The sequence below is a fragment of the Eleutherodactylus coqui genome, chromosome 7 (genome assembly GCF_035609145.1).
Source record: "Eleutherodactylus coqui strain aEleCoq1 chromosome 7, aEleCoq1.hap1, whole genome shotgun sequence".
Taxonomy (NCBI): Eukaryota; Metazoa; Chordata; class Amphibia; order Anura; family Eleutherodactylidae; genus Eleutherodactylus; species Eleutherodactylus coqui.
The window spans coordinates 213,187,903-213,213,610 of NC_089843.1; the positions used below are offsets into that span (position 1 = coordinate 213,187,903).

The 25,708-nt window shown below is 48.2% G+C and overlaps 1 protein-coding gene across 1 annotated transcript in view; it reads right to left on the minus strand.

The window, feature by feature from the left end:
- Positions 1 to 6,167: 6,167 nt before the first annotated feature.
- LOC136573669 (C-X-C motif chemokine 13-like) overlaps positions 6,168 to 25,708 on the minus strand; it is a 30,608-nt gene continuing 11,067 nt past the window's right edge. The window contains exons 3-4 of the mRNA XM_066574929.1: positions 17,125 to 17,203; positions 6,168 to 6,288 (exon numbers count right to left, since the gene is read on the minus strand). Of these exons, the coding sequence (XP_066431026.1) occupies positions 6,241 to 6,288; positions 17,125 to 17,203 (127 nt within the window). The 3' untranslated portion in view covers positions 6,168 to 6,240. The remainder of the gene's footprint in view (positions 6,289 to 17,124; positions 17,204 to 25,708) is intronic.

Sequence of the window (25,708 nt, forward strand, 5' to 3'; positions counted from 1 at the left end):
AATGTGTGCCCATCGTGCACTTACCGTGCACTTTTCGTCTATCGCTGAGCTCAGCTTAAAATCCATCAAGACTCATAAGATGGACGGCATGCTGAGTTCTCCATGAGCAGCGCTGATAACATTCTTTCAGCAGCTGTCCAGCTGGAGAACACTAGTGATGTATTTAAAGAGCAGACCACCCACTGTTCTCTAAATACATGCAAATGAAGCTACATGATTTAGCCCATTAGTAGCTGATGCAAAATGATCCTTCAAAGCTGTCCAGCTTCCTACAAATTTTCAGCGATCATCTATGTGGGTAAATGGACCTTTAGTCCTTGATGTTTGTGAACCTGCAGAGAGTAGAGGAAGTACTGGTTCGCTGGAAGGTTATGCAGATGCCACAATACCTAATAAGATGAATTACAAAGCTTCATATTCTTTCAAACCCACATGTACAGCTGACTTCACATTTGAGTGTTTTAATTTTACTTCAGTGTTCTTTAACCCCTTCCGGGACGAGCTCCACTGCTCATAGCGACATAGCCCGGAAGATTTCCGAGCTATGTATCACTATGGGAGCTGCAGAGCACAATGCCACAAGCTGTGACAGTGTGCTCTGCCTGCACAGACCCACAGAGAACAAAGCAAGGGCTTTGAAAAACAAGCAGAAGATATTGTTGATATGCCGGCAATCTCCTGCTTTGTTTACAGGTTGCCATAGAGACCATCGGCTTGTCAGAAGCAAGCCGATGGTCTCTGTGGCAGGGAGAGCTGGTGCTTGGCTGTCAGAGGACAGCTAGGTACCAGCTCTTACAGCAGAGATCAGAGAAAACCTCCGATCTCTGCTGTGTTAACTCTTTACATGCGGCAGTCTATGTGACTGCAGCATGTAAAGGGCTGTCACCATCGGACCCCCGGAATGTGATCAGGGGGTCCTGATGGGTCCCTGTGGAAGTCCCCTAAAGGGACAAAAAAAAAAGTTTAAAAATTATTTAAAAAATTATAAAAACACTTGTCTCCCTTTGCTTTGTAAAAAATCAAAAATACAATCACACATGTGGTATCCATGCGTCGTAATGACCCAGAGAAGGAAGTTAATGCATTATTTAACCCCTTAATGACATGGCCCCTTTTTTTCTTTTTTCCCCATTTCTTTTTTTCCTCCCCCCTGTTTAAAAAAATCAAAACTTGTCCCGCAAAAAACAAGCCCTTATATGGCCATGTCAATGGAAAAATGAAAAAGTTATGGCTCTTGAGACGCAACTGCAAAATTAGTTGAAATTCAATGATTAGACCATTTAAAAAAACCTGCCCTGGTGGGCACGAATGAGTTTGGAATGAATGGATTGATTTTTTGTTTTGTTTTTGCTGTGATTCACAACTAAAAAAAAAGTGAGACTTGCCCAAAACTTAAAGTATCTAACTTATCAGGTAACTATTCAGACTAATGTGCACACGACTAGCATTATTTTTTGCTATTGACTTGTATTTGGAATTTTTTACCACTTTTTTTCCCCCATCTGTAGGGGTTGATTCTCAGCTTTCTCTGAGCTGGTTGGTGGAGAGTGCTGCTGTGAGTTCCTATGTACCCTGGAGCAGGATGTCTTCTCTCTAGCACACCTTCATGAGTAACAGCATCATTGAGGACATTGCACTGCTCAGTACTGCTGTACACACTTACCTGCTGTCATGTCTGTCTCACTGCTGCTGCTTCCCCTCCCTCATCGATGACTGTGGGCAGCATGAGAAGAGCACACCCAAACTTCTTAGCAACCTGGGGTGTTTGCTGTTTGCAGCCTATTCTCCTGTAAAGTCATCACTGGCTACAAACTAGAAGGAAGCCCCCTAGTGGTCAGCACTTTTGAAGAGATTTTTCAGCGCAAATCTGTTGAAGATTCAGTTCAATCAGGTTTTTACATCTGAAGGGGTGAGTCGGTGCTCTAAAACTTGTTAAAGGAATATGCTGCCACCTGCTGTTGAGTATTTACTAGGAGCTTTGTCCTACGATAACTGTAGGTGGAGAGATCACTTTTACCTCTAATCTCTTTTATCTCATTTTGAACTGGGCCTTTTAGCGTTTAGTTTTAGCTGGGTGTTACAGTGACGTGTAATACCCCATTTACACTAACAAGATGATTGCTCAGAAGTTGCAGTGACAGTTTTGAGCGATCACCTTTGCATACTGTATAGAAGCTAATTAGCTATTATGCAGGCGCAGTGGGACACCGCCACTATCTCTCACCGAACACTACAGCTGCTTTGCATAAGCAAACAGCTGTAGTGTTCTCTGCGCTTACAGACCGTGCCTCGCCATGAATTCACAGCAGGACACAGGCACAGAGAATCTTATCTGTGCAGCCGGCACCGCTGATAACAGCTGATCGCTGAATTCTAGCTTGCTGAAATTGAGCAATCAACAACTCATGCATGAAAACTGCACGATGTTCCTGCATTTAGACAGAACGAGAATCGCTCTAAAGATTTTAAGCGATTCTCGTTGTGTCTAAATGAGTCTTAAGACTCTATAGCGGTTCTGCCTTCTCTACAGCACATAAGCGATATGCAAAGTGCTTCTGCGTGTTACTACCCTAGTATTTCACCTTGTAATAGATAATGCAGCTGTTCAGTTACGTGCATGCCCTTCTGACTGAAGTGGTATCCAGATGTTCCCATACATGTTTTTTTGGCAATTAAATCTGGTGCCAGGGAAGCCCCGGAAGTGTGACAATGTTGTGGAGGCATTTGTGTGCCCCCCCCTTTCCTTTGTGTGTGCAGCCAAGCATTATCCTTCTCTCTCTTGGAAGCCACCATGAGAAGAATACATGTGACTTCAGGATGTTCTGAACATATCGCTGATCTGCCCTTGTCCTTCGTACCACTACTAGGGGTGACCGACTGTTGATTGTGATAGCCCTCCAGACCATCACACCAGCAGTGTGCTGCTCTACAGCAAAGGCAGGATTGAGGCACTCACCCTTAGGTGCCCATGCCCAAACTAAACTTGCATTTGTCACTGAAGACAACCTGGTTCTACTCCGTAGCAGTCCAGTTTCATCGTTCACACCACTGCAAACAGCATGATGATGGGTGTTGGTACATATAATGGGTGTTATAAGACCAAATGTCCAGCCGAGTGCCTTGAAAAGTTCAGACCGAGACCTGTAATGATGACGGACAACGAAATAGTTGGAGCTACTCATGCTTGTCAGATGCTCCACTGCTGGTGGCCTGTCGAGGGCATACTGAGCCTGGTCCTCTTGTGTGCGTGCTCTCGGGCATCCACCGATCTCAATACCTTCTACCAACCTGTTCGGAACAGCCCAGGTGGTGAGCGATTCATCAATACAGCCATCCAGCTTCTCGCATTCCAATAATCTGCCCTCTCTCAAACCATTAAATGGACAAAATCTGTTCAATTGCATTGTAGAGGCATCTAGTGGTCATCATCAAAGCTCTACCCAAGAGGTCCGCTACATATAGGTTGCCTTTTGTGAGCCTTTTTATGGGCCATAGGTGGCAAGACTGTGTATACACAACGCAACTCTAATCCTTTGCATATCCCTTAGCTGCATGCTGAGTTTAGAAGGAAAATACCGATTACTCCCAGGCGCTTGGTTTATTTTTGTGGATGGGTTTTTGCCTCAGTATAATAGCATGCATACACATTTACAAAAAAAGTGAACTTTTTGCAATTGCCTGGATTCTTCAATTGTTTGATAACCAAACATTGTGTTTGTAGCTAGCAAGTTGCCTCAAGCTAACCATTACAGGGAATCCAGTAAGTTCACCATACTTATGAGCTGTGGCTCGTAGCAACTGCCTTCACCCTCTATTGTGATCTTGCACGGCAATACTGTGATCTTTGGCCCCATGATGAGGGTTGTGGCCGAAGACCTAGGCAAACCTAATCTGAGTACCATCATGGTTGTAACAGTCATACTTTATTGGACACCTTGAATAAATGGCCATACCACAGAGGGAAAAAGTGAAGCCCTGTGTTAGGTTGGATTTACCCAGGCATATATCGGCCGGGGTTTCACGCCCTGCCGATATACGCTGCCCCTCTGATGCATTGGTTTACAATGCATCAGTGCACATGGGCGTATTTCCGTGGCGTAAAAGCGCCCAGACGGCCAAGGGCGCTTTTACGCCGCCGGCGACTGCATAGACTCGGCCTATGACAGCGGCCGAAGATGGGAGGGGGGATGGAGTTTAGCAGCGTGACTCCTTGCCTGCTGTTTGCAGTGGGAGGGGGCTTAGCTCCACCCCTGTCCTGCCCCCTCCCATTGCTGGCTGTGACAAGGGGCGGAAAGGTGGCAGAAGTGTAGCACACTAGCTCCCGCCCCGTCCCGCCCCATCCCCTTGCCAGGAGAGGGAAAGAGGAGACAGTTTAGCACAGCTAAATTTCTCCAACCACCTTTGCGCCCTCGGCGTATATGTGCCAGGCCAGGGCCGTTTGAACGGGCGCACAAACGTTAGATTTGTGCGCCCGTTCACACGTTTTTATGTCGCCAGTGGGCGAACGTAAAAGCGCCGATGCCTGTGTGATACACGGGCGAGTGCGATATTGCGCTGATTTTCACAGACCAACCAGTAATGTTGAACTTGTAAACCTGCAATCTTCTTTTTTGGTCTGCGAGTGAAATTCTTTGTGAGAAGCTCATTGCTATACATGTGGTGTGGTCTTTCCCCTTCTCTCACTCCCCCCCCACCCCCAAGGCACAGAAGCATGTTTGTTGCAATATTTAAAATAAGAGAAACAAAACTTGCATGAAGATCGAATTCGCATGAGTGCAATGCCCTTTTTTTTCCTGTTTTGGCTCCCGTAGGATAAATGGGCAACTTGTGAACAGAATTGGCTAAAAATAGGACGTGCCGCGCTCCCCCTCACACTGCCGTGAGAGTATAATCACTCATATTGTTAACTCCCTTAAGGACCAGGCTGTTTTGGTGTAGACACTTTTTAGGCATTTTACCCATGTGGTGGTTTTACAAACTATTTTTTTTTCACCCTTAGCTACCAAAATTATTATTATTTTTTTTTCATGACAATAGTCACTGACAGAGCTGATCAGGGTCTGCCTCTGCTGTAACAGGGGGCTCCCAGTGGTCACATGACTGCCGACTCGCATAGTGGAAGAAACACGTTCACTTTTCAGTACATAGCACTCACTGAGCACTATGTAGCAGTGGAAGGAACTCCCCCCCCCCAGGGTTGCGTACTGGAAAATCCCAACATGTCCTATCCTTTTACGTTCCCTCGGCATCACCCATTGTTTTCAACGAGGCCGGCTAAAGCACCTTACAAGCCTGTGAGGCACATGCAAGTGCGATGTGAAGTTTCCCATTGAAAATAATGGGAAACCCTTGCCGATACAGCTGCAAGCGCTGGTGCCACCCAGCACTTAGTGCCATTAATAGAGCTAATAGCAGGCTAACTAGCTAGGAATACCTGAATGCAGATAGCTGAGGATGCATTCAACATGGGCGACAGCAAGTCGTGCCCAACATTTTCGGGCGTGACTCGCAGCACACAGACACCCCGTGGGAGGCTACGTATCTGCATGTTTTATTCGTGCGCAATACTCGAAAAATCAAAGCATGTTCCATTTTTGTACAAGTCTCGCAGCTACATACCCATGTAAATACACCCGTTACAAATAATGGGTTCTATTTTCTTGCAAGGTTTATGCAGCTTGCAGTACACAAAACTACTACAATTTTCTTGTCCATGTGAATGTATCACAAGTTTAAGGGCTTATTTAGACGACCGTATATCGGCTCAGTTTTCACGCCAAGCCGATATACGGTGTCCTTGTCTGTGGGGGGGGGGGGGAGTCAGGAGCAGGAACGGAGCTCCCGCCCCCTCTCCGCCCCTTGCCACTATTTGCAATAGGAGGGGGCGAGACGGGGGTCTCCCTTTGCAAATAGTGGCGAGGGGCAGGGAAGGGGCGGGAGCTCAGTTCCTTCTCCTGGCTCTTCCATCCCCCTCCCACCCCCCCCATGCAGACAAGGACACCATATATCGGCTCGGCGTGAAAACCGAGCCGATATACGGTCGTCTAAATAAGCCCTGAGTCTGGTAGTATCCTGTTCATACAAGTGTGAGGCCGCTCTCACACCTGCGTTAGGGTCAGTTCAGGGTTTCCTAATGCATAATTCTTTTAGGAAGCAAATAAGATGATAAGGTGATAAAATGTTTATTATGAAAAGCTTCGAGAAGGTTACAGTTTGCTTTTTATGCAACATGAAAACTCATTAGGATGACAGAAAAAAGTATTCAAAGATCTTCTCTTCTTTTATCCCCTTCGAAAAGACAGAAAAAAAATGTTAATACTTTTTGTAAGTTGTTCTTTTTCATAGGTTTCCCCCCTGCTGCTGCCACTACTGTATAGTTAAAGGGGTTGTTCAGTATTAGAAAAACATAGCTACTTTCTCCGAGAAACCGCGCCACACCGTTCCATTGAAGTGGAAGGGTTTGAAGTATATCAGACACAATCTATGGACAGATGATGTACTGTTCCTTTAAAAAAGCCGTGTTCTTCTAGTACTGGGCAACTACTAAAAGATGTAACGTCACTGCCTAGGAAGGAATGCCGATCTATTGCCGAGACTGCGCATGCGCGCTGTCTTGCCATAAGAGTTCATATGCTATTGCAGAGAGACAGCACGCATGTGCAGCCTCAGAAATAGCTCAGCACTCCCTGCTAGACTATGAACGGGGAGGGGGGCTGGGGCTGCAGGAGGCAGGAGAAGATGCGGTAAGAAGATTGACGGGGGAAGAATAGGTAAGTATGGAATTTTTGTTTTCTAATGACAGGACCCCTTGAAGCCCAAGAGTAGGAACTGCAACTTTAATTAAACCCAGTGGCACCTCACAATTTTTTGAATTGAGAGAACTTTTTCTCTCTACCATTCCCTTCATTCTGTCTTTTGATAGCCCCCTCTTTCTTTGCTTACATGCCAAATAGTAGTTTTAAGGAAGCCACTAGTTAAAGGGATTTTACTCTGTAGGAAGTAATGCTTATAGTGCTAGAATATACAATCACTTTCTAAGTAGTGGGGGATAGGCTGCCACAACGTGTACTAAACCTCAGAATTAAGGATTTCAGCACTGCAGCTCCTTCACCATCTTTCCCTTCACAGTGATGCTCCTAGTCACATGCTGTGCAAGAAGCTATAAGGACGGATTCATACAAGTGTATGCACATTTCAGGGCTCTTTTCCATGAGCGCATAAACGGCAACAACGTTTTTACTCCTACTCCGTATAGGCGTCTAAATGGGCGTTTTTCCGCGATCACGGACAGCGTTTTCTCACCCATTCACATGACATCCGCGAGCATCATTTTTAGCGAAAAAATACACTGCACCCCAGAAAACTCTCGCTCTGCCAAAATCCTCGGGATGCCTTCCAGTGCCTATATAGGGGCACTTGTAAGCTTTTCACAGCGTTGGACGCTGCGAAGATGCCTCCCGCCTCCCTTCTCTTTCCCTGCTCCCATAGGAGTCTATAGGAAACACCGGCGTATAGTGGCCAAATGATAGTTCCAGAACTATGTTTTGGCTTAGCGTATATACGCCGGCCGCGTATATGTTCTATTTTTCACGCTGCCGGTGTATTTACGTGCTGTATATTCGCTCATGTGAACGGCTGCATTGGAAACCAATGCTTCACATGGGTACCGTATATGCGCCCGGGCGTGAAAACGGGAAATATATGTGCTTGTGGGAACAAAGCCTCAGAGACCTTTTTGCACATTGGTTGTTACTAGAGATGAGCGAACGCGTTCGTCCGAGCTTGATATTCGTGCGAATATTAGGGTGTTCGGGATGTTCGTTATTCGTAACGAACACCATGCGGTGTTCTGGTTACTTTCACTTCCTTCCCTGAGACGTTAGCGCGCTTTTCTGGCCAATTGAAAGACAGGGAAGGCATTACAACTTCCCCCTGCAACGTTTAAGCCCTATACCACCCCCCTGCTGTGAGTGGCTGGCGAGATCAGGTGTTCGCCTAATATAAAAGTCGGCCCCTCCCGCGGCTCGCCTCAGATGCGGTGTGAGTTAGATGAGGGACAGTGCTGTTTGTACCGGAGCTGCTGTAGGGAAAGAATTGGTAGTTAGTGTAGGCTTCAAGACCCCCCAAAGGTCCTTATTAGGGCCACTGATAGCTGTGTGTTGGCTGCTGTTAGCAGTGGGATTTTTTTTTTTCTCAAAATCGCCTCTGCAGACCGTTGCACCTGGCATTAGGGACAGAAGTGCTGCATAGGCAGGGAGAGTGTTAGGAGTGAGTGTAGCCTTCAAGAACCTCAACGGTCCTTTCTAGGGCCATATTTATCCGTGTGCAGTACTGTCCAGGCTGCTGTTGGCTGTGCTGCATTTTTTTTGGGCTTCTCAAAATCGCCTCTGCAGAGCATTCCACCCTCCATTGATACTGCAGGGAAAGAATTGTATAGGCAGGGCCACAACACAGTTATTATTCATAGAATATACGCAGTGCTGCCTTTTGGTGGGAAAAAACTGAAAACAAATCTATTTGTCCAGCCTCTGTCCGTCCTAAGGGCTGTGGACACGTGTGAGCTGCGTGAAAAACATTGCTAAATCATACGCACCCAGCTACGCTTTACTGCTGGCTTCGCCATTTGCTTTCCTTAATTGGGAAAAAAAATTCCTGCTCTGCCAGAGTTATAATAACTCTGCTACCCTCACGTTCTGTGACACATAAGCAGGGACACAGCACAGTTATTAAACTTCTCATGTTCATTGAATATACGCAGTGCTGCCTTTTGGTGGGAAAAAACTGAAAACAAATCTATTTGTCCAGCCTCTGTCCGTCCTTACGGGCGGTGGAGACGTGTGAGCTGCGTGAAGAACAGTGCTAAATCATACGCACCCAGCTACGCTTTACTGCTGGCTTCGCCATTTGCTTTCCTTAATTGGGAAAAAAAATACCTGCTCTGCCAGAGTTATAATAACTCTGCTACCCTCACGTTCTGTGACACATAAGCAGGGACACAGCACAGTTATTAAACTTCTCATGTTCATTGAATATACGCAGTGCTGCCTTTTGGTGGGAAAAAACTGAAAACAAATCTATTTGTCCAGCCTCTGTCCGTCCTTACGGGCGGTGGAGACGTGTGAGCTGCGTGAAGAACAGTGCTAAATCATACGCACCCAGCTACGCTTTACTGCTGGCTTCGCCATTTGCTTTCCTTAATTGGGAAAAAAAATACCTGCTCTGCCAGAGTTATAATAACTCTGCTACCCTCACGTTCTGTGACACATAAGCAGGGACACAGCACAGTTATTAAACTTCTCATGTTCATTGAATATACGCAGTGCTGCCTTTTGGTGGGAAAAAACTGAAAACAAATCTATTTGTCCAGCCTCTGTCCGTCCTAAGGGCTGTGGACACGTGTGAGCTGCGTGAAAAACATTGCTAAATCATACGCACCCAGCTACGCTTTACTGCTGGCTTCGCCATTTGCTTTCCTTAATTGGGAAAAAAAATTCCTGCTCTGCCAGAGTTATAATAACTCTGCTACCCTCACGTTCTGTGACACATAAGCAGGGACACAGCACAGTTATTAAACTTCTCATGTTCATTGAATATACGCAGTGCTGCCTTTTGGTGGGAAAAAACTGAAAACAAATCTATTTGTCCAGCCTCTGTCCGTCCTTACGGGCGGTGGAGACGTGTGAGCTGCGTGAAGAACAGTGCTAAATCATACGCACCCAGCTACGCTTTACTGCTGGCTTCGCCATTTGCTTTCCTTAATTGGGAAAAAAAATACCTGCTCTGCCAGAGTTATAATAACTCTGCTACCCTCACGTTCTGTGACACATAAGCAGGAACACAGCACAGTTATTAAACTTCTCATGTTCATTGAATATACGCAGTGCTGCCTTTTGGTGGGAAAAAACTGAAAACAAATCTATTTGTCCAGCCTCTGTCCGTCCTTACGGGCGGTGGAGACGTGTGAGCTGCGTGAAGAACAGTGCTAAATCATACGCACCCAGCTACGCTTTACTGCTGGCTTCGCCATTTGCTTTCCTTAATTGGGAAAAAAAATTCCTGCTCTGCCAGAGTTATAATAACTCTGCTACCCTCACGTTCTGTGACACATAAGCAGGGACACAGCACAGTTATTAAACTTAGATTATTCATTCACTAGAGGCAGTGGGGCCTTTCGTTTTCCAAAAAGGGCAAAAATTATATTTGGCCTGCAGTCTTGCGCCAATTTATTTCCTGCCTGTGAAATCAAATCACTGGTAATACAGCATGCTGAGGGGTAGGGGTAGGCCTAGAGGACGTGGACGTGGCCGAGGACGCGGAGGGCCAAGTCAGGGTGTGGGCACAGGCCGAGCTCCTGATCCCGGTGTGTCGCAGCCGACTGCTGCGCGATTAGGAGAGAGGCACGTTTCTGGCGTCCCCACATTCATCGCCCAATTAATGGGTCCACGCGGGAGACGGTTATTAGAAAATGAGCAGTGTGAGCAGGTCCTGTCCTGGATGGCAGAAAGTGCTTCGAGCAACCTATCGTCAACACGCAGTTCTGCGCCGTCCACTGCTGCAAATCCGAATCCTCTGTCTGCTGCTCCTCCTTCCTCCCAGCCTCCTCACTCCACTACAATGACACCTGCTCAGGAGCGGGAACACTCCCAGGAACTGTTCTCGGGCCCCTGCTCAGATTGGGCAGCAGCGGTTCCTCTCCCACCAGAGGAGTTTATAGTCACTGATGCCCAACCATTCGAAAGTTCCCGGGGTCCGGGGGATGAGGCTGGGGACTTCCGCCAACTGTCTCAACAACTTTCTGTGGGTGAGGAGGACGATGACGATCATACACAGTTGTCTTGCAGTGAGGTAGTAGTAAGGGCAGTAAGTCCGAGGGAGCAGCGCACAGAGGATTCGGAGGAAGAGCAGCAGGACGATGAGGTGACTGACCCCACCTGGTGTGCAACGCTTACTCAGGAGGACAGGTCTTCAGAGGGGGAGTCAAGGGCATCAGCAGGGCAGGTTGCAAGAGGCAGGGGTAGAGGCAGGGCCAGACCGAATAATCCACCAAGTGTTTCCCAAAGCGCCCCCTCGCGCCATGCCACCCTGCAGAGGCCGAGGTGCTCTAAGGTCTGGCAGTTTTTCACAGAGACGCCTGACGACCGACGAACAGTGGTGTGCAACCTTTGTTGCGCAAAGCTCAGCCGGGGAGCCAACACCAACAGCCTCACCACCACCACCATGCGCAGACATATGATGGCCAAGCACCCCACAAGGTGGGACGAAGGCCGTTCAGCGCCTCCGGTTTGCACCCCTGCCTCTCCCCCTGTGCCCCAACCTGCCACTGAGATGCAACCCCCCTCTCAGGACACAGGCACTACCGCCTCATGGCCTGCACCCACACCCTCATCTCCGCTGTCCTCGGCCCCATCCAGCAGTGTAGTTCAGCGCACCGTCCAGCCGTCGCTTGCGCAAGTGTTCGAGCGCAAGCGCAAGTACGCCGCCACGCACCCGCACGCTCAAACGTTAACCGTCCGCATCGCAAAATTCATCAGCCTTGAGATGCTGCCGTATAGGGTTGTGGAAACGGAGTCCTTCAAAAGTATCATGGAGGCGGCGGCCCCGCGCTACTCAGTTCCCAGTCGCCACTACTTTTCCCGATGTGCCGTCCCAGCCCTGCACGACCACGTCTCCCGCAACATTGTACGCGCCCTCACCAACGCGGTTACTGCCACGGTCCACTTAACTACGGACACGTGGACAAGCACAGGCGGGCAGGGCCACTACATCTCCCTGACGGCACATTGGGTGAATTTAGTGGAGGCTGGGACAGAGTCAGAGCCTGGGACCGCTCACGTCCTACCCACCCCCAGAATTGCGGGCCCCAGCTCGGTGCTGGTATCTGCGGAGGTGTATGCTTCCTCCACTAAAGCACCCTCCTCCTCCTCCTCCTCCTCTGTCTCGCAATCAAGATGTGTTAGCAGCAGCATGTCGCCAGCAGTCGGTGTCGCGCGGTGTGGCAGCACAGCGGTGGGCAAGCGTCAGCAGGCCGTGCTGAAACTACTCAGCTTAGGCGATAAGAGGCACACGGCCCACGAACTGCTGCAGGGTCTGACACAGCAGACCGACCGCTGGCTTGCGCCGCTGAGCCTCCAACCGGGCATGGTCGTGTGTGACAACGGCCGTAACCTGGTGGCGGCTCTGCAGCTCGGCAGCCTCACGCACGTGCCATGCCTGGCCCACGTCTTTAATTTGGTGGTTCAGCGCTTTCTGAAAAGCTACCCACGCTTGTCAGACCTGCTCGTAAAGGCGCGCCGGCTCTGCGCACATTTCCGCAAGTCCCACACGGACGCTGCCACCCTGCGCACCCTGCAACATCACTTTAAGCTGCCAGTGCACCGACTGCTGTGCGACGTGCCCACACGGTGGAACTCTACGCTCCACATGTTGGCCAGGCTCTATGAACAACGGAGAGCTATAGTCGAATACCAACTCCAACATGGGCGGCGCAGTGGGAGTCAGCCTCCTCAATTCCTTTCAGAAGAGTGGGCCTGGTTGGCAGACATCTGCCATGTCCTTGGTAATTTTGAGGAGTCTACCCAGGTGGTGAGCGGCGATGCTACAATCATTAGCGTCACCATTCCTCTGCTATGCATCTTGAGAAATTCCCTGCAAACCATAAAGGCAGCTGCTTTGCGCTCGGAAACGGGGGCGGGGGAAGACAGTATGCCGCTGGATAGTCAGGGCACCCTCCTGTCTATTTCTCAGCGCGTACAGGAGGAGGAGGAGGAGCATGAGGAGGATGAGGAGGAGGGGGAAGAGACAGCTTGGGCCGCTGCTGACGGTACACCGGCTGATTGCCTGTCATCCTTTCAGCGTGTATGGCCTGAGGAGGAGGAGGAGGAGGAGGAGGAGGAGGATCCTGAAAGTGATCTTCCTAGTGAGGACAGCCATGTGTTGCGTACTGGTACCCTGGCACACATGGCTGACTTCATGTTAGGATGCCTTTCTCGTGACCCTCGCGTTGCACGTATTCTGGCCACGACGGATTACTGGGTGTACACACTGCTCGATCCACGGTATAAGGAGAACCTGCCCACTCTGATTCCCGAAGAGGAAAGGGGTTCGAGAGTGTTGCTATACCACAGGACCCTTGCGGACAAGCTGATGGTAAAATTCCCAGCCGACAGCGCTAGTGGCAGAAGGCGCAGTACCGAGGGCAAGGTAGCAGGGGAGGTGCGTAGATCGAGCAGCATGTACATCCCAGGCAGTGCAACAGTCTTTAAGGGCCTGGCCAGCTTTATGGCTCCCCACCAAGACTGTGTCACCGCTCCCCAGTCACGGCTGAGTCGGCGGGAGCACTGTAAAAGGATGGTGAGGGAGTACGTAGCGGATCGCACGACCATCCTTGGTGACGCCTCTGCCCCCTACAACTACTGGGTGTCGAAGCTGGACACGTGGCCTGAACTCGCGCTGTATGCCCTGGAGGTGCTTGCTTGTCCTGCGGCTAGCGTCTTGTCGGAGAGGGTGTTTAGTGCGGCTGGGGGAATCATCACAGATAAGCGTAGCCGCTTGTCAACCGACAGTGCCGACAGGCTAACACTCATCAAGATGAACAAAGGCTGGATTTCCCCAGACTTCTGTTCTCCACCAGCGGACAGCAGCGATACGTAAGCAATACGTAGGCTGCACCCGCGGATGGAAGCTACGTTCTCTCTCACCATCCAAAACGGGGACATTTCTGCTTCATCAATCTGTGTCTAATATTCCTCCTCCTCCTCCTCCTGCTCCTCCTCCTGAAACCTCACGTAATCACGCTGAACGGGCAATTTTTCTTAGGGCCACAAGGCTCAGTCAAATAATTTTTCAGAACAATTTTTAAAAGTTTCAATGCGCTTAAAAGCGTTGGAACTTTAACTTGAACCAATTTTTCGTTACACTGGGCTGCCTCCAGGCCTAGTTACCACTTAAGCCACATTAACCAAAGCGATTAATGTGTTTCACCTGCCCTCTTGGCTGGCCATGGCCAATTTTTGGGATGTACATTAGTACTGTTGATACAGCAATTTTTGTGGGCCCTCGCCTACAGTGTAATCAAATTAATTTTTAGCCCACCTGCATTACAGCTGACGTAACCTCAGCTGTGTTGGGCAATGCGTTGTTGGTAGACGTCCGTCGGGGTTCTCTTACTGTATATTGCCAGCCTCTCTGCTGTCGGAGCCTATCCTACGTGTCAGCTCATGCAGTACTGGCTTTAGCCAGCATATAGCGCCGTTGTATAACGGCAGAAAAAGAGTAAGCCCCCTAGGAAAACCATATACAAATTGGATTGGAAAGGGTTAAGCACAACATTACTACCTCAGCTGTGTTGGGCAATGCAATGGGATATTTCTATGTACCGCCGGTGGCTTCCTGGCACCCACCCATGCTGTAGGTGCACACGGAGTTTTTACTACATCTGTACACTTCTAAAGAACCCCAGTCAGACTGGGGCATGCAGTGTGGGCCGAAGCCCACCTGCATTAAGCACGACATTACTACCTCAGCTGTGTTGGGCAATGCAATGGGATATTTCTGTGTACCGCCGGTGGGTTCCAGGGAGCCACCCATGCTGTGGGTCGACAGGGACTTCACAATAGGGAGTTGTACCTGCCTGTGTCTATGAATTAAAAAGCCCGGTCTGACTGGGGCATGCAGACACCTTGACAGAATGAATAGTGTGTGGCACATAGGTTCCCCATTGTTATGCCCACGTGTGCAGCTCCTGATGGCGGTGGCACAGGATTCTATTTCTCATTGCTTCTGTACAGCATTGTGGGCTATCGCTCCGCCACTTTTAAAGAGGGTCGCTGCCTAGCCGTGCCAACCTCTGCAGTGTGTGCCTGCGGTCCCTCGTCATGGCAGACGCAATTCTAAATAGACATGAGCGTGGTGTGGCATGAGGGCAGCTGAAGGCTGCCCAGGGACACTTTGGTGTGCGCTGTGGGGGGGAGGGGGGGCGGTTGGGCAGCATGTAACCCAGGAGAAGTGTCAGTGGAGTGTCATGCAGGCAGTGATTGTGCTTTGTTGGAGGTAGTGTGGTGCTTAGCAAAGGTATGCCATGCTAATGAGGGCTTTTCAGAAGTAAAAGTTGTTGGGAGGGGGGGGGGCCCACTCTTGCCGCTATTGTGGCTTAATAGTGGGACCTGTGAACTTGAGATGCAGCCCAACATGTAGCCCCTCGCCTGCCCTATCCGTCACTGTGTCATTCCCATCACTTTCTTGAATTGCCCAGATTTTCACACATGAAAACCTTAGCGAGCATCGGCGAAATACAAAAATGTTCTGGTCGCCCATTGACTTCAATGGGGTTCGTTGTTCGAAACGAACCCTCGAGCATCACGGGAAGTTCGTTACGAATAACGAACACCCGAACATTTTGGTGTTCGCTCATCTCTAGTTGTTACATATTTGCACACCAATTGCATTTTTTATTGTACTTTTTGCACGCGCAAGTCGTGTGCAAGTGCATGCACAAAAAAACACACACAGAAGTTCTCAGCCATTGAAACGGCCAATTAGTTTAATGAATTCAAGACGTGTCATTTCCTGCGCAAAGGCACAGGAAACTGGAGCATCCTATGTATTTTTTGGCATGACGGATTGCACACGCCAAATACACACATGTAAACGAAGGCATTAAAATCAATGGGTTCTATTTTCTGCACAATTGTTCGTGTGCAAAAACACTCTTGTGAATCCGGCCTTGCAGTGGCATTCACTTCAACAGAGCTGTACTGCTGTTACCTGCACTGCCGGTGTCTGGGAACACCACTGAACAGAAGAACTGCAGAACATCTATGAGATCAGTGGAGGTCGGAATCTCACCAATCAGATTGTTATGACTGAAATGAATTAGTTTTCTGTTTGTCTGGTCTCTATATGAGGCCTTAGTCAGACGGGCGTTTTTTCGCGCGATTTGCGGATCGCATGACGGATGCGCATCCGCAAATCGCGTGAGCGGTGCGCGCAAGTCGCCCGCAAATCGCTCGAAAATCTGCTCCTAGCCGCGTTTCATTAGAAACGGGCCGGAGCTGTCCAGCGCATTGCATTCAATGGAGACGGCAATAGAGCCGCCTCCATTTAAAGCAATGCGCTGCGGGCGAGCCCGGGATGAATTGTCGGTAAGGGCTTAAATATATAAGCCCTTCCGTGCAATTCATCCTAAAATGTGTTAAAATAAAAAAAATTGTATACCCACCTTCTCCCGGCAGCCAGAGCTCCGCGCGGCCGTCCTGCAGTGGGTGTGAAGGGGGTGTGAGTCAGACCTGCCCCCTGATTGGCTCAGCGCTGAGCCAATCAGAGGCATGCCTCACTCACACCCATTCATAAATTCATGAATGGATGTGAGTCAGACCTGCCCCTGATTGGCTCAGCGCTGAGAGGCAGCAGTCACACACACGTCACATGAATTCATGAATGGGTGTGTGAGTGAAACCGGCCTCTGATTGGTCAGGGCTGTGACCAATCAGAGGCAGATCATTCAGCAGGCGGGGATTTTAAAGCCCTGCCGGCTGAATAGTGCCGAGAAGCAGTTCAGGAGAACTGACAGCGGCCGCGGCTGGACTCCGGCTGCAGCGGAAAGGTGAGTATACAATTTTTTTTTATTTTAACACATTTTAGGATGAATTGCAGGGAAGGGCTTATATATTTAAGCCCTTCCCGACAATTAACCCCGCGCACGCCGGCAGCCCATTGCTTTCAATGGAGCGGCTGTATTGCCGGCTCCATTGAATTCAATGGGCAAACATCGTTCTTCTCTGTCACAGCTGTTACAGCTGTGGCAGAGAAGAATGATTTGTCTTCTATATGTTCTCAATGGGGCCGGCGCTGCTGCCGCCGGCCCCATTGAGCGCATATAGAGAAGAGAACAGGAATCGCAGATCGCAGATAGGTGCGATCTGCGATTTTTTGTTCTATAATTTATCGGACGAGCGCATAAAAAGCGCTCATGTGTCCGATACCATTGCAAAGCAATGGTTTTATAAAATCGCCGGACGCATGCGCATGCGCAAATCGCGGCAAAAAACGCCCGTCTGACTAAGGCCTGAGAGTTTGATGTGATTATATCACATAGTATAATGTTATATAGTATAAGTTTAATCTTACCTTTTTGTTTAATATCTGCACTTGAACCCATTCGGCTTCCGGATTCACACACACACGATTTCTGTTCTTTAGAAAAATGCTAAAGCAAAAATACCAGTAAATGGTACATTATATACAAAGAGGACAATGAAATAAAAGGATTTCTATAGAAGAGATCTATTACTTTTAACACACGTGATAGTCTAAGCACCTTCACTGACTTGACTCCTTTAACCCTTTGCAATCCAATTTTGGATTCAGGGTTTCCTAGGGGTCTTTCTCTTTCTGCCATTATACAATGGCGCCATCTGCTGGCTAGAGCAAGTACTGCGATATGGGACATGCTGGAGAGGCCACTGCCAACAGAGCAGCCAGTAATATACAGTAAGAATACCCTGCCGGACGTCTTCCGACATCGGAGCTGTGCAGGCTTCAATCAGAATGTCTTCAGACATGAGACAGTGGATTGGATAGGGTTAAAACATAACTTTTACTAGTATAAATATAAAAAAAAAATAAAGGCTTTAAGGACAAACAACGTAAAGTCTAACGTGTTGGGTACCAAGTCAACTCCCTCTAGTCATCAATGAGTGCCGTCACAATATAGTAGGAAGCACCACCGTCCCTTATCCTATTACCGAACAAATGAGTGATATCGGATTACCAGTGTACAAAGCAACAAGGCTTGTCTACTTATGAACAAGGGTGCGAGCCAGGTACAGGTTGACGTACAAACCCTAGCCCCGGGACCGCATCCTGGTGCAACTAACCAATAGGAGTCTGGCTTTTGTCCTTGCCTAATGTCAAAGCTAAGACACTAGCCAGTGACTGATCTAGTATCTATCAAACTGGTTAATTAAAGGGGTTGTCTCGCGAAACCAAGTGGGGTTATACACTTCTGTATGGCCATATTAATGCACTTTGTAATATACATCGTGCATTAATTATGAGCCATACAGAAGTTATTCACTTACCCCTCCGGTGCTGGCGTCCTCGTCTCCATGGCTCCGTCTAATTTCGCTGGCTTCTTGCTTTTTTAGACGCGCTTGCGCAGTCCGGTCTTCTGCTCTGAGCACGAGCCGCTTCAGCGTGCTCGCCGCTACAGCTCTTTTGCGCATGCGCAGACGAGCTGTAACTTCTCGGGAGCGCGCTGGAGCGGCCATTCTGCTACCATCCTCTCTTAGAGAGGGGTGCAGAAACTTGAGCAGCCCAGCAGCCCTGCCGTGAAGCCGCCCAGCAGCCCTGCCGTGAAGCCGCCCAGCCGCCCATGTAAGTGAGGGGTCGGGGGTGATGTGTGCGCAGGGGGGACTGTACCGCTGTGGCCCCGGAGCCTATCGCTGTGGCCCCGGAGCCTACCGCTGTGGCCCCGGAGCCTACCGCTGGGCCCCGGGGCCTACCGCTGGGCCCCGGAGCCTTCGTCTGTTGTCAGGGGACTGCCGCTGGGCCCCGGGGCCTACCGCTGGGCCCCGGAGCCTTCGTCTGTTGTCAGGGGACTACCGCTGGGGCCAGGGGCCTACCGCTAGGGCCAGGGGCCTAGCGCGGGGGAGCCGGGGCCTAGCGCCGGTTACCTGCTGCCTGGCGGTGGGTGACTGTGGCCCAAGAGCGTGTGCCGTGGTCGGCCGCGTTCAATCCTGAGGCCCGGTCGGTGGCTGTGGGGTCCGGTCGGCGGCTGCGGGCGTCTGGTTGTCAGGGAGACACAGCTGTTAGCGTCTCGGGAGCGCGCACGTCGGGCTACAGCAAGCGCGGTGCACCATGGGAGAAAACCGCGGTGCACCTTGGGAAAAAAGACCAGCGGCCATCTTTGGGAACCGTTTTATAAGTTGGTGAAACACCAGAACTGTGAGTAGAAACCGGCTTTAAAAGCCGTTTACACTGCTGCATAGTAATGTATGCTTAAGAAGGGGGACTGGGCAAGAAAAAAAAAAATCACTGTGGCCTCGAGACAACCCCTTTAACCAAATATTATCTTGAAAGAATATAATCTACTAGTGTACCAATGACACAGGACACCAGGAAAACACTAATTCTGGATAATTTCCAGATGTGGTTCAGAAAAAAAGGTTCTTATTCGTTAGTTGGCTCAATGCCCTTATAGTAGCGAATAGAGATGAGCGAGTATACTCGCTAAGGCACATTACTTGAGTCAGTAGTGCCTTAGCCGAGTATCTCCCCGCTCGTCTTTAAAGATTCGGGGGGCGGGGAGAGCGTGGAGGAACGGAGGGGAGATCTCTCTCTCCCTCTCTCTCCCTCTTCCCCCGCTCCCCGCCACAACTCACCTGTCACCGGCGCCGGCTAAGGCACTACTCGCTCGAGTAATGTGCCTTAGCGAGTATACTCGCTCATCTCTAGTAGCGAACCAAGTATTGTCCCATAGTGTTAGTAAATACCAATAAGGACAATGTCCATTAGTGCTAGGAGAAAGTACTTCTAATGGAACCAGTCGCAGTCCCGCATCAGTGTTACGAATGCCACCAGATGAACGCTGCTTACTCAATAAGGAGAAAATAATAACAACCTGCCTAATCGCTGTTACTAATTCTGCTGTGGCTATTGCTTACTATAACTAACAGCTTAATTAGAGGTATGTTGGTAAGAGAACAAAATAGAAGACGTAGCAGCGTCTCCAGCCTTGACAGTCTAAGCAGGCTCGAACTAGCCCATCGGGAAGCTGGTGCATCCCCCAAACCCAAAACCCATTTTATTTACACAAGATTCATGTGCTTCATTCCCTATCTCAGTGGTGGCGAACCTATGGCACACATGCCAGAGGCGGCACACAGCGTCCTCCCTGCTGGCACGCACCGCCGTCGGCTGCTCATTCTTTCAACTCAACGTGTCCTCCATCTCTGCTTACTGCCCGGGAATGCATTAGAATGTCAGGCTGTAAAGGTGGCAGACTATAGATCTTGTTGTGGTCCGAGGCCCCAAAACTCAAGAAGGGTCACCGAAATGGAACAGACTGGCCTTTTTTAAGTGGTCATAGAAGCAAGCCAAGATAGCCCACTGAAAGCATCTATGAAGTGGAGAACATGGCTGTAAATGACTGAAGTGGGTGACCCATGCAAACTTTTTTGAGCAGTCAATTGTTTATAAAAATATTTATTTCTATCTGTGAGTATACATGTATGTGGTAATTGTGTGGCTGTCTGTGTCTACATGTGCAAAAGTGTGCCTTTGGATGTATGCTTACATGTACTGTATGTGTAAAAGCGTGCCACTGTCTGCATATGGTTGTGGTAACTGCAATAGGTCGTATGTAAAAAAAAAAAAAAAAACATTTTTGGCTTATTGCACCCTGGTGGCCAATCTAGTGAACTACACCAACTGCAATTTGTTGTATGTCAACAGACCAATGAGAAATCTTTAAATTCCCTCCCAGGATGAATCAAGATGATGGGGGCAAAATGGGTATGGGTTTTTTTTGCCTCTCCTATAAAGTTTTATAGATTTGACACACAACCTGTTGCAGTTACCACAACAATATGTTAAAGTGTATTGCTTTTTGTGGCTAGAGGTTAAAATTTCACAGTTTGTGTTTTTGGCCTCTCTCACAGGGGCTACAAAAATGTGAGATTTTGTAGAGATGCGATATCGCTATGAAAAACGCATGTATGTGAAGCTCATGGTTTGCAATGGGTTCTTTCACATGAGATGTTTTGTAGCCTGAAACTATTGGAAACCATGAGCTTCACATACATGCGTTTTGTAGCCCGTGTGATAGAGGCCTTGTGGATAAGCAAAGGCATGCAAATAAGGAGGATGGAACAATACCTCTGCAGCGCCACCTATTGGATGGCAGCATTCCTGCAAATCAATGTATGAGGGTGCGTTCCCACGAACGTATATCGGCTCAGTTTTCACGCCGAGCCGATATACGTTGTCCTCGTGTGCAGAGGGGGGAGGCTGGAAGAGCCCAGGAGCAGGAACTGAGCTCCCGCCCCCTCTCTGCCTCCTCTCCGCCCCTCTGCACTATTTGCAATGAGAGGAGGCGGAACGGGGGCGGGGCTAAGTTCCAGGAATTAGCCCCGCCCCCGTTCCACCTCTCCCCATTGCAAATAGTGCAGAGGGGTGGAGAGGAGGCAGAGAGGGGGCGGGAGCTGAGTTTCTGCTCCTGGGCTCTTCCAGCCTCCCCCCTCTGCACACGAGGACAACGTATATCGGCTCGGCATGAAAAACGAGCCGATATACGTTCGTGGGAACGCACCCTGACTCTTTAAACAAGTCTTTATATGATTGGGAATTAACCAAAAACCAGAATCCATACACAGACAGCTGTTTCAGGGTTTTTGCCCCTCATCACTGTGCAGTAGGATCCTGGATTGGCTAGTGAGAGGCCTGTGACATGGATCGGGAAGTGTATCATCTCTCCTTAAGGAGAGCACCTAGAAGGTGAGTGAAGAGACTTATAAGGCCATGCATGCTCCTCTGGGAAATATACAAGGAAGATGGAACAATTAGTCCTGCAATTAGTAGGTGGGCATAGTTTAGAATGCGCCTCTACTCATGTGGTATGGGCCCGTAGTATGTGCTTGGTCCCCCAGGTCAGCCAGCCCCTGAGTGGATGTATGTTCTAAGCTTGCTTCTGGTACTATATCTATGTAATTAGCTCAGTTATGATACCATATCCATGTAGTAAGCTTGGTTCTGGTATTATATTAATGCAGTACGCTTGCTTCTGCTACCCTAATTTGTGTGTGCATGAATAAACAGATATTTGCATATAACTGTATGATGGCCCCACTGAGTCAGTTCTCCTGGTGGACCCTACTGTGTTTCCCCCAAAATAAGACACTGTCTTATAGTAATTTTTGCCCCAAAAGAGGCATAGTGTCTTACTTTTGGGGGGGCCTTATACTCACCTGGTCCGCGGCGTCTCGAATCCTCGCGATGGTCTCAGGCGGCGCTGCGGCAAACTGCAGTGTCCTACCCGTCTGCCATCTCAGCTTCTTCTGGTGCCGGGGCTTGAATACCCCACCTCCAGCAAAGCAAGCGCTGTGATTGGCTGATCGAGCGCCAGCAGTCAATCACACCTGACGCTCGATGTGTCAATCACAGCCATTCAGCGATGTCATTCACTGAGTGGCTGTGATTGGCTGATCGAGCGCCGGCTGTGATTGGCTGCTGGCGCTCGATCAGCCAATCACAGCACTTGCTTTGCTGAGAGTGGGGTATTCAAAGCCCCGTCACCAGAAAGAAGCGGAGATGCCAGACGGGGAGGACTCTGCAGTTTGCCGCAGCGCCGCTGGACATCATTGGGACGCCGCAGACCAGGTGAGTATTGATTTCTTTTTTTATACAGGTTATCTGGGTCTTATTTTCGAGGGAGGCCTTGTATTTCAAGCCTTCCCCGAAAAAGGGGGTAGGTCTTATTATCGGGGTAGGTCCTATTATTGGGGAGCGTGGTAGGTACTCTAGTTTGGCAGAGTCTAAGAACAAGAGTCTGGTTGGTTGTATGTAATAAAAGGGTTTAAAAAACCCTCCATCTTCTGTGCAGTGCATTGCAATGGATTTCCAGGAAGGAATCTACAATTCCACCATATGTGAATGTATCATATTGATTGAAGGTGGACCAAAGAATGCTTTGTCTGACACTGGACACAAGGAAGCATGCTACAGGATGTAACAATCAGAGCTACTTGCACACAAGAGCTGATGCTTCACTCAATTACATGTGACGAGCTGAGATTTTTTTGTGTTTTGAACACAGCTATTCCAAAGGGGAATCCAGTAAGAAATCTGGAGGTGACCTAAAAGTTTGGGAATTTTATAGGAAGGCTTAATGCTACTGTATAGGATTATTCTGTGTACATAGTATTTCAGCCTAACATTCTGTGCCCTGCCATTATCCCAATGTTGCAAGCTGTTATTGGAAACTGCTCACCTCTTCCCCCTCCATGCACAGATGCCACAAATAAAATTCTCCCATTGAAGTCAATGAGTCAATTCCAAACACTAGTTTATGATATTGGTGCAATTTAGCCAAAAATACAAAAAAAAATCAGTAGTGCTGGAGTGTCAGGAAATTAGGAGGCATGTGCTTTTTCTCCTAAATACGCCCTTTATAGGTAAAAGAGTAGCCTGGATAACCTGCTTAAAGCATAGTTACAGATATGTAGTCAACTATCAGTATATAAACAAAAATATTACAGTAAATGGGCCTAATATATCTGTAAATAGTGAAAAGTTTACACTGTGAATGACTGTAGATTCGCTTACGTCTACATGGTATCACTAGGTTTTGTGGAAATAGAAAAAATGTACCTAGTCTGTGAGGAATAGAATCCATTAACTACATGCAATCCTCAACAAGAATTATATACTGTCTTTCTCCCGAAAATAAGACACTGTCTTATATTAATTTTTGCCCCAAAGAGGCACAGTGTCTTATTTAATTTTTTTTTGGGGGGGGGGAAGGGGGCTTAAATTCACCTGGTCTGTGGCATCCCGATGCCTCCCTAAGGTCTTCAGCGGCACTGCAGTAAACTGCGTCCTCCCCATCTCACAGCTGAGCTGTGAGTGCTGCGATTGGCTCATCGAGCGCCGGCTGTGATTGGCTGGCTGCGGCTCAATAAGCCAATCACAGCGCGTGCTTTGCTGGAGGCGGGGTATTCAAAGCCCTGTCACCAGGAAGAAGCTCACCTGTGGGATGGGGAAGACACAGTTTGCCGCAGAGCCGCTGGAGACCATCGGGAGGCATCGGGACACCATGGACAAGTTAAGTATAGATTTTTTTTTAAATGCAGGTTAGCTAGGTCTTATTTTCGAGGGAGGTCTTATATTTCAGCCGACTGGATTAATTGTATAGGCAGATTTTAAAAACTACAATGCAACGGCAATTGGATTACATTATTCCCTATAATTGGAAAACCTTACATGGCAGAAAAAAACAGATCATATTTGAATTCAGCGCAGTAAAGTTACTATAAGCCTATATCGGTTACAAAAATTGTGTTGCACAGTGTAGTCATTCAGTGTAAACATGGCCACCGACTGTGATGAGCAATAAGTTAATAGTCGGTTCGTTTCGGCTTACAAAAAAATAATAGTTGCCAATGATCAAAAGTTCTCTGGTGTAAAGTCACAGTCATTCGTATTTGAACAACTTTCACGAAGAAGGTTCCACTGTAGTATTTCCCTTCTAGATCAAGATGTTATACTATGCCGAGGGTTGCAGTATACTATTTGTAGCTTATCATCTCTTGTAGTATTCTACATCCAGTGACAAATCCAAAGGTCGGTCTTTGCCTCACAATGACAAAGATATCCAACAATGTTCTTGACAAGGACTCTTTGATGAATCTTGTTTCCTATTAATATACATCGCAAATAGAGATGAGTGAACGTACTCGTTAAGGGCGATTTCGCAATCGAGCATCGCTATTTTCGAGTACCTGGCTACTCGGGTGAAAAGATTTGGGGGGCAGCGTGGTGGAGCGGGGGGAGCTCTCTCTCTCCCCACTCCCCTCTGCAACCCCCCGCTCACCCCCAGCACCCCCCGAATCTTTTCACTCGAGCAGTCAGGTTCTCGAAAATAGCGATGCTCGATTGCGAAATAGCCCTTCACGAGTACGTTCGCTCATCTCTAATCGCAAACATAAACAGAAAACAATACAAAGTTGACCTCCATGATTCTACATATTTAATAATATTTACTGAGTTGTTCAGTAAGGTTCCTTCTAGACAAGCCGATTCTCGTCTCAACGAGTGGAAGACGTCCCCACTAGCTCATGCGTTCTCATGCAGCCTGTTAGACAGGCAGATTCATCGTTGACTTGATCAAGAAGAACCGTTCTGTATTGTTCAGTCTTTCAGACCTGCTAATGTGAAAGACCGAATGATGGCTGTTCAAACAGATTGATAAGTGAACAAGCCAACACTGATTTTTATGCCTGCATTATGAACAACGAATATGGGGTATTTTGGTATTGTTGAATCTGCCATTGGTTTTTCCAAATTGGCTCTAGTTTTTAAAATACAGGCTGCTCATCAAATAAGCTTTGTATTCTGACATTACCTGTCTCCACCGACTTATGTAGGAGGAGCTTACTGTTTCTTAATTTCTGTTTTATTGTTTATTTGTTGGTAACATTATATTTTGTTAAATTAAATATTAATTTCACAATTTCTATTTTTTTTTTTAAATGAAATATGAGTTCTTCCCCAAGAGGTTGCTTGGACTGCCTTGATGAGTTCTGTTATGTTTGTGGTGAATACACTCCTCAGAAGAACAGAAAGAACATCATTGACTTTGTAAAGCAAGCATATCTTGCATATTTCGGGATTCATCTTGGGCTCCTCATAAGGTTTGTAAAACCTGTGGGGAGGGTCTACGAAAGTGGACAAATCAAAAAACACAAAAGTTTAAACCTTGGAGTGTCTACGGTATGGAGAGAGCCACGAAATCACCATGACGACTGTTATTTTTGTGTTGTGAATGTAAAAGGCATCAATAGGTACAAGAAACATAAGTGGGAGTATCCTGATTCGGAGTCAGCAAGGCGACCTGTGCCACATAGCGAAGTTGTTCCAGTGCCAGTATTTATCACACTTCCTGAACTTTCATCGTCAGAAGTTGAAGACTTGCAGGACTTCCTGAGTTCTCCCA